This window comes from Benincasa hispida, chromosome 1 (genome assembly GCF_027475165.1).
Source record: "Benincasa hispida cultivar pf3 chromosome 1, pf3_genome.v1.1, whole genome shotgun sequence".
NCBI lineage: Eukaryota > Viridiplantae > Streptophyta > Magnoliopsida > Cucurbitales > Cucurbitaceae > Benincasa > Benincasa hispida.
The window spans coordinates 67,682,012-67,691,449 of record NC_143478.1 but is presented as its reverse complement, the minus strand read 5'-3'; the positions used below and the strand labels follow the sequence as shown (position 1 = coordinate 67,691,449).

Here is a 9,438-nt window from a genome sequence, read left to right as displayed (position 1 = left end):
GCCACACTGGATTTTTGCCTAGAGCAATGTGGTCACATTGGAGCAAAAATCTAATTTTCTTGCAAAAAGAGCAAAATGATGTTAGTTTTTACTAAAAGTCATTTTATCCCAAAAGACCTTATGCAACATCAGTTATCTCAAAATAGGAGAAATCTTCATTTAACTTATGATCTATAAAATGCATATATTTTTTTAAAGTGAATATAATTCAGTTGACATATGGTCATGTTTGCGGCCAAAAGATCTTTGATTCAAATCTCCATGTCCCTATTGTACTACTAAAAAACATATATTTTCTTAACCTTATTCATTCAAGAAATAATCGAAAATATTAAATACAAAATAAAAATTCAAAAATCTATTAGACAAAATTAAAAATTTAAAAATCTTTTAGATACTTTTCAAAACTTAAAAATCAAATAGACACTAAATATCAAAATAGAATTAAACTCGTAATTTAAAAACAGAAAAAAAGTTTTATTTGTTTTGACATCTTAAATAAAGCCCAAGCCCATTAGCTAAGGAGTATCGTGCAACACTAAGAGCCAAAACATTTGGTTTGGAATTTTGCCGCGCTTGCTCACTCGAATCAAACTCACGAACCACAAAAATCTTAGCTTCGGAGTAGTCAACTTTTCCGAAACTGAGGCTCGGGAAATTTCCCAATTGCTTTGCTGTCGGCCTCTTCTGTCCAACTAGTCGATTCAAACCCCAATACTGACAAAAAGCAAAATTCAAATCCTTCCAATTCAAACTAAACCCAATTAATCAAATCAAATGGGTACCCGAAATTCACTCCTTCACTGTCCGTAAAGCTAAAAAATCATCAAAATAGCCATTGATTCACTACCCTAATCCTTAATCCTTCTTCACAAGTGTAAAACCAGAACAAGAACAAGAACAATCCACCACTTGGCTAATCTACTGCTACTGCTTCTTCTTCTTCAACTAACCAAGGGTCATTTCGTTTTTCGTTTGCAACTCTTGGGATCTTTCATTTCCCCTTCAAAAATGGTGATCCCACTATCTATTTTTCTCTGTAATTTCGATTGATCTCTCAATTTCTGATGATGGGTTTGTTTTATTATGAGAATAGTCACCGTGGGGTTATGGATATTCATTTTCTCTTGATGTTTGACTGAACTTCCCGAGAAATTTCTGGGTTTGTCTATTAGGATGTAGTTAAATATGGGTTTTGAAGCTCTGTTGAAAATTTGAGTGAAATTGCGTCAAAGTTATGGAGTAATCAACGAGTTTCAATCATTTATTTCTTTATTCTCTTATAGAAAATTTTATTTCCTTCGTCCACTCTTTTTATTAAATGCACGCAACTACCCTCTTCCACATGCAGATGTATCGCTTTAGGTTTCACACAGCAACCTCGTGAGACCACTTATTGCGGGTCTCTAAGAGACTGCATAATTTCTTGGATGAACTTGTTTAGAGGCAAATTTCTTTGCGCCCTTGGATCCAAATCTTGTTCTCTCGATGTCTGTTCAAGAGAAGTTTTCTTCGTTGCCATCATCAAGTCCTGCTCGAGAGGATGATCCATTGCTGAAGGATTTGAATGAGAGGAAGCAGAGCTTCAGGCGAAATGTTGTGTCGTTGGCGGCGGAGTTGAAGGAGGCTCGAAGCCGCCTTTCGTCTCAGGAAGAATCGTTTGCTAAAGAGACTCAAACAAGGCAGGCATGTGAATTTTTGGATGTTTTGGGATTCTGGGGACCTTTATCTTGGAATTATATTGTTTATCTTTCATGCTTTTGACTCAATAAGTCGCTTTTTAGGCATTTTTCCCTTGTGGGGTTTCTGATGGGAGTTCGAGTATGAGTGATTTTTTTGAGCTGTTTTTGCAGGAAGCAGAGACTAAGGCTAAGACTATGGAACAAGAAATTGGGAGATTGCATGTGGAATTGGAAGAGAGGGATGAACAGCTGAAGGTTTCTGCAACTACTGCCACCAAGGTTTCAGTTTTCACTCCCAACTCTGTTTCTTATTGAAATTTTTATTTTTCTTCCTTCTGTTAGGATTTAGGTTTGAATGATTAAACTTGGGCAGGTGCTTTGAAGTTGTATTGTATTTTAATTATTGCTTTAGGTTATCATGCTCTGCTTGTGATTGCTTTACTTTTCTCTCATTGGTCAGTCTGTGGTTATCAAGTTCCCAAAAAGCTATACATCTAGAGGTCTCATCTCCCTTAATGTTTTTTTTTTTTTTGCCTTCTCTTTTTCCTCCTTTCTTTTTTAATGGGAAGAAAGTTGGAAAAGTACTATTTTGTTACTTTATTATTATTTCCTTTCCCTCCTATTACTTGAATTCAAATAATTGCTTGATTTGAATATGCAGTTGGTTAGTTAGAGGGAAAATGAAGGCAAAACTTAAATGAATCTATCCATTTCCGTTGATCTATACTAATGAAAAGTGAAGGAATGGACAAATTGTCAATTCATTTTTTTTTTAATGAAAGGAGTTATATCGCACATCACATTTATCTTGAGTAGGAATTAGGAAAGGATTAATTAATCATCGATCCTTAGTTTCTTATAACAATCTTATGACTTTTCTTATAACAATCTTACGTCTTACTCTGTGACAGATGAGTAATTTATTTATTTATTTTGCTGAATGTGAGACAATTTGTTGTTCAGTTTTCTTCTTCTAGGATTTACATGTGCCAATTTCATGTTGTAATGCGCTTCCCTTTTTCCCTTTTTAATGATTTTATTTTTTATTTTTTATTTTTTTGATGTACATAACATAGGCAATGGATGGTGTATAGATCTTTCATTTATCCTTTCCTTCACGTGTGAAGAAGTAAATTGGGCTTTTACGAGTTCCCCAATCAGTGGGTTGCTAGATTCTAAGCTATGCCTTTGGGCCCCCCTCCCTTTAATGGATCTTTGGGTCCCCAAATTAACTATTTATTTCAAGCTTAGATAGACAATATTTAATACAATAGGATGTCAATTTCTCTCTTTCCCAATCTGACAATCCGTTGAACTGTTTTGTTCTTTTTTCGTTTTTTATGATGGCTTTGGAGTAAATCAAATTCCTTATTGTTATTATTAATTATTATTTTTTAAAAAGTTCTTTTTGAGGAATGGAAGGTAGACCTTATGCTCTCTTGGAAGAAGAAAGTAGAAAACTGATATTTCTTTTTACAATTTTAAATTTGCATTAGTTGCTCCAAATGGTGAGCATGTCTTGTTTGTATCCTCCCTTGATCATTAAATCTCTCTCATAACGTTAAGGACATATGAAAAAGGGATCTGATGAAATCCATCATTATGTACACGTGGCTAGAGAAGTATATTTATAATGGACTAGCTCTTTACCTGATGAAAGGTTGAGTAAGCATTCTTTGACCACTCATAAGTTATACCTTATGTTACAATCTAATGTTGTACGGAATATTATCACTTGGACATGGCTGCTTTGATCTTTGTTTCTGGTACCTTGCAATCTAAAGAGTGTAGATAATTGTTATGAGATTAGTAAAGTTTTCATTTTCAAGTTATAAAGATATTTTGATCTTCTTGTAAAATTTGGAAATTAATAATAATCGCTTTATTTGTTTTTGTCCGGGTAAAAGCATAAATGTGTTTCATGCTAACTGAATAAGCATCGTTATAAACAACCAAACAATGCCTTTTCTTGAGGGATTTGGTTTATGATTTCTTCTTTAATTTTGCTGCAAAGAGTAAACCGCTTCTCTATTATCTTCATAGGAGTTCTTTCATACATTATAACTCAGTACAGCTTCTTAGAGGAGTTGGCTTAATATTCGTCATTGTGATATTCGTATATGTAACAAATTTGTTTTTCAATGCAGTATCTCCATGAGTTGGATGGACTAAGATTACAGCTTGCTGCCACCCAAGCAACTGCTGATGCAAGTGCTGCATCAGCTCAATCTGCACAGAACCAGTGTTTAGTGCTTTTGAAGGAATTAGACGAAAAGAACACTTGTATAAAAGAGCATGAAGATCGAGTAAAAAGGTTAGGAGAACAACTTGACAATCTACAGAAAGATCTCCAGGCAAGGGAATCTTCTCAGAAGCAACTGAAGGATGAAGTGATGAGAGTTGAGCATGATATTATGGAAGCTCTAGTCAAATCTGGTGTGAGCAAGGATTGTGAACTGAGGAAGATATTAGATGAAGTTTCCCCCAGAAATTTGGAGAAGATCAATAAGTTGTTGATGGCCAAAGATGAAGAGATAGTGAAACTCAAAAATGAAATCAAGATGATGTCTGCTCACTGGAAGCTTAAAACTAAGGAGTTGGAATCACAAGTATGCAAACATATTCGGCTATACTGTGTACAGTGTACTTCCTCGTATCATTTTTCACATTCATTTATATATTTTGAAATTTCTTATCAACAGTTAGAGAAACAACGACGAGCCGACCAAGAGCTGAAAAAGAGGGTCTTGAAGCTGGAGTTCTGTCTGCAAGAAGCTCGCACTCAGACACGGAAACTTCAAAGAGTAAACCACTAAACTTGTTTAGAATTTGATGGTTTATTAGCTGTAGCGTAGAAAAGGCTTACACTGAACATAAATTAGTTGATAAAACATTCTTGGGATTCAATGAATTAGATCAACTGGCTCTCTAGGTGGGCTTTCTTTTTGGACCCACCTGCCTTTCGTGGCCCATACCATAAAACTGGCCTCCTCGTACTGTATAAGTTTCTATTACTGAAGTAGGGCTTATAGATGAAACTAAATTGCTTTTGGCTTGTAACAGATCGGAGAGCGACGGGAGAAAGCCATAAAGGAATTGAGAGATCAGTTGGCGGGAAAACAAGGTGGTGCTGGTCCTGCTGCAGATTCCGAAAAGCAGAACTTTTGGGAAACGTCAGGGTTCAAGGTTGTGGTTTCGATGTCGATGTTGATATTGGTAGTATTTTCTAAGCGATGAAGTAGATCATTAGAATGTATAGTAGTATGGGTAGGAGTCTCATTTTGGAGGACTTACAGTATAGGGAGCAGCATGTAGAGGAGAATTTTGCCCTTGTTCTTCATTTAGCTCTAGGAAAAGGAAGAAAGACCACTAGAAAATCTTTATGCTAATATGTTAAAAGATTTACAGCGACAGTGGTATTTTCCCAAAATCACAGGAGAAGTGATTCTGTATCTAAATGTAGAAAGCCTTTTGATGAATGGCGTTTGTTCATTTTAATTTCTTTTAGAAGTAAAACCACACTAACATCATAGTAGTAGTCATTTTAACATTTAGGAGGTGTTCATTTGGGAGGTTTGGTTCATCAACATAAGTTAAGTTGAGTTGGTATAATATATCAATTCAATGTTTGGTCTACTAATTTCAAATGTTGGTGGAGTTAAGTTGATATATTTTACCAATTCACTCCAACTCACTCCAACTCTCTTTTTCCAATGTTTTCAATGGCTCCATCCATTGGTCACTGTTGGTACTATCATTGTCACACTTTGAGAACCAATTTTAGGCTATGACAACCACTTCTAGTGATAACTCTAGCGACTAACTCTGCTGACTAATTTCGGCCTCCGACAACTATCTCTAATGATAACTCTGGTGACCTAACTCCAATGACTACCTTCGTGTGACTAACTTCGACGACCAATTTTGGGTTATGGCAACTACCTCCGAGAACAAACTCCGATGACCAATTCTGACAATCACCTTCGTAGGCTTCGACAACCACCTTCGACTACAAACTCTAACGAAAATCAACTTCGATGACCACCTTTGAGCAAGCAACTCCGACAACCACTTCTGATGACAACTTTGACAATCAATTTCGGGCTCTGGTAACTACCTCTATTAACAACTCTAGTAACTTAACTCCGACTACCACCTTCGTGCAACCAACTACGATGACTAATTTTGGGTTCTGGTAGCCACATTCGACACGCAAACTCTGATGACCAACTCTGATAACCACCTTCATAGACTTTGACAACCATCTTCAACTATAAACTCCGACAAAAAACACTTTTGATGATCAATTTCGATGATTATCTTTGACTGAGCAACTATGACAACCAACTCAAATACCATTTTCATGCGACCAACTTCAAGCTTTGACAACCACATTTGACTACATACTTCGGTGAAAATTATTTTGGATGATCAACTTCATCAATTACCTTTGCGCGACCAACTCTGACGAACAACTTCGGGCTCCAAAAACTACCTTTAATGGCACACTTTGGTGACCAACTCTAATACCACCTCCACGTGACCAATTTCATGGTTCGATAATCACCTCGAACTGTAAACTCCAACAAAAATCATCTTCAATAATCAACTTTGATAACTACTTTCAACTATTATAAGACTGATGACTATTAAAATATGTTGTAGGATTGTTAATTATATAAAAAATATTATTTTGTCTACATTAAGTGTAATACTTATATGTAGAAATTTGTAAAATACATTTTTATTTAATTGAATTCACATATCAAATGAGTGTTTGTAATATTTGGAAAAGTATCAAATATGTAATACATAACAAAAAAGAACATAAAATGGATTTTTTTCTTGAACATTTTATGGCAAAAAATAGTGAAAAATGGAGACTTGTTCTTTGATGATCTTCCAAATTGGAAGAATTAAAAGTGAAATTGTTGAAGAAATATGATAGCATTCCATTGATTACTAAAGATGATAGGGGAGATTTAATTAAAAAAAAAAAATGACAGAGTAAAAAACAGAGCAACATTAGGAAGAAAAAGAAAAAAATAAGAAGATGATGGTAAAACTCATGGAGAAAAATTAGGAATAAAATGTTAAAACCTAAATCTAATAAACTAACAAACCCCTGGCTATAGTTTGAATACTTGAACCTTATGTGGAGACATAAAGGAGGAACATGCTTGAGTATATAGCCAAAACGGGTTATAAGTATAAGGATATGATTGCACACCTTATCTTGGGGACACTATGGATGCGGCCTACTTTGTATTAGATACAAACGATGTGATCCCAAAATCGTTCACGTAGAGACATGCGAGTGGAGAAATCCTATGCAAAATATGTTTATAACGACTGTTTACTGTTAAAACTGACTATTTCAATCTGATGACCTAAGGTAACTCTGTTGGAAAACGTTGTTTAGCCCTAAGGGCATTTTATTCGTTTACTTGGTGTCTACTGTCTAGGATTTCTGATCTATGACTATTTATATCTATTCTTGTACTGTGTAGTGCATATAAAAAATTAATAAAAACTTTTATCATGGTTTTTTCTCTCTGGCCTAGGGTTTTCCTTGTAACTTTGGTGTTCTTTCTTCTACCCTTTATTTTCAATATGGTATTAGAGCAAGGTGATGAGACTGTCGCTGGGATAAAAGAAATTCGGTCATCAACCCTAGCAGGAGATGAGACTCTGGTGGAAAATTTCCAAAGTGCTAAAATCAAGGCTGTCGTCGACCACTATCTTCGATCACTTCTCGGGCCATTGTAGGTCAAACCGCAACCAATCAGAGAAGAAGCAGCCGTGCCCCAGCCAACCGGCTCCCTGTTCACGCCGCATCTGTCCTTGTTCGCGCAGCATCAACCAGCCTCCGATTGGGCAGATCCAGCTGGTCCTTTTCCCTTCGTCGCACAGTAATACCGTGGCCTTCCTTCGATCGGGCAGTTCTCTCCTTGCTCGAGCGTTCAAGCTTTGCAGATTGTAGCCGCCATCTCTTCTGCAAGCTTCGACGGCCACCAGGATTCAGTATTGCTTCCTTTGACCTACCCAACCGGTCCAGCCGAACCAATCGGTTCAGTCGGCCCAGTTCCTTGTTCAGCCGACTCTCACTTCCAACATGCCAGCCGAAACGACATTTTTAGGGGTTTATGGGCAGAAACAACCTATGGCTACTACATTTACAGTCGAGTTTGTGGGTTATGGCGGGACCATTAGGTTTCAACAGCAGTTGGCTAATTTGCAGTAGCAGATTTTCACATTCGGGTTAGCCTTTAGATCCACGACACAAGTTTGGGTATCTAACTGAGGAGATACCAAGAACGAACTCTGGGGACCCTCAGGAACGTATATGGAAGGGGGAGGATTCCCTCATTCGCTTAATTTTGATAAAAATCATGGAACCTCAGATCAAAAAGCCCCTATTTTATTCAGCATCAGCTCGGGATATTTGGGAAGCTGTTCAGAAACTATATTTGAAAAGACAGAACGCTTCACGACTTTATACGTTAAGGAAACAAGTATATGAGTACAAGCAGGGGACCCTTGATGTAACGTCCTATTTCAATAAATTGTCACTATTGTGGCAAGAGATGGATTTTTATCGCAAAGTGGTTTGGAATTGCCTGAACGGGGTTAATATTAGAAAATTGAGGAGGCTGACCGTGTCTATGATTTCCTGGCTGGCTTGAACATGAAATTTGACACTGTCCGGAGCCAGATTTTGGGACAAAGACTGATACCATCCCTTATGAAGGTATACTCATAAGTTAGACTAGAAGAGGATAGAACAAATGCTATGAATGGCACAACTGCCACTACCTTGGACTCTGCTGCGTTTAGGGTCAAGTCCTCTGGATCTGAGAGTGACAAACAGAATGAAAAGCCTCCTCCAATTTGTGAGCACTATAAGAAACCATGGCACACAAAAGACCAATACTGGAAATTACACGGTTTTCCACCAAATGGCAAGCGACATCCTCCAAATGATAAGTTTAAATCCAGTCGAGCCCTCGTTAGTGAAGCTGTTGATGGTGCTCCCAAGCTGACAAGTTTTGTTGATCCAGGTACAGTTGAGACTGACAATATTGTCCAATGAGGTACTTCTCAGTTCTTTAGTTTCTTTGTTGAGGGGGATGGATCCTGAATTCTTGACTCGAGAGTGACTGATCACTACACTGGATCATCTTACCAATTCCTCTCCTATTATCCAAGCGCTAGAAATGAGAGAATACGAATTGCAGATGGATCTTTGCCCCAGTTGCTGGAAAGGGTCATTTGCCTCCAGTTTAGGAGTTGATTTTACAAAATGTTTTACATGTGCCAAAGATCTCTTACAATATGCTATCGATAAGTAAAATAACCAGAGATTTGAATTACAAAGCTCACTAGATGATGTTTTGTTTCAGGACCTGAGCTCGGGAAAGACGATTGGCACTGTCCGGCATGATAGGGGACTCTATTTCCTTTCCGGTGATTCTTCTTCTAGGAGTTTGTCTAGGACTAATTTGTTATTTTCTCTTACTGTTTCTAAAAACTGATTTTTTTTTTATTATGACACTTTCGTCTTGAACATCCAAGCTTTCATCATATGAAATACTTGTTTTCCCACTTATTTCGTCATGCGAATGTGTCGCCTTTATCTTGTGATGTTTGTATTCGTACAAAGCAGCCTTTGGCCTCTTTTCGTTCTCAATCCTATAAACCTTCCCAACCATTCCATTTAAAACATAGTGATGTTTGGGGTCCGTCTAATGTCACA

At 37.1% G+C, this 9,438-nt stretch overlaps 1 protein-coding gene across 3 annotated transcripts; it reads left to right on the top strand.

Moving 5' to 3' along the window:
* Positions 1-569: 569 nt before the first annotated feature.
* LOC120088869 (nuclear envelope-associated protein 2-like) lies at positions 570-5,161 on the top strand. Of its 3 annotated transcripts, none has more exons than XM_039046319.2 (6): positions 570-1,014; positions 1,352-1,686; positions 1,854-1,961; positions 3,830-4,291; positions 4,385-4,486; positions 4,746-5,161. In XM_039046319.2, the coding sequence occupies exons 2-6, from the start codon at positions 1,489-1,491 to the stop codon at positions 4,917-4,919; spliced, it is 1,044 nt and encodes a 347-aa protein (XP_038902247.1). In that variant the 5' UTR covers positions 570-1,014; positions 1,352-1,488; the 3' UTR covers positions 4,920-5,161. The 3 variants fall into 3 exon arrangements, with proteins under 3 accessions (XP_038902247.1, XP_038902240.1, XP_090164391.1); XM_090308265.1 differs by having other exon boundaries at positions 752-1,014; positions 1,352-1,690; positions 1,858-1,961; XM_039046312.2 differs by having other exon boundaries at positions 702-1,014; positions 3,830-4,486.
* The last annotated feature ends 4,277 nt before the right edge of the window (positions 5,162-9,438 follow it).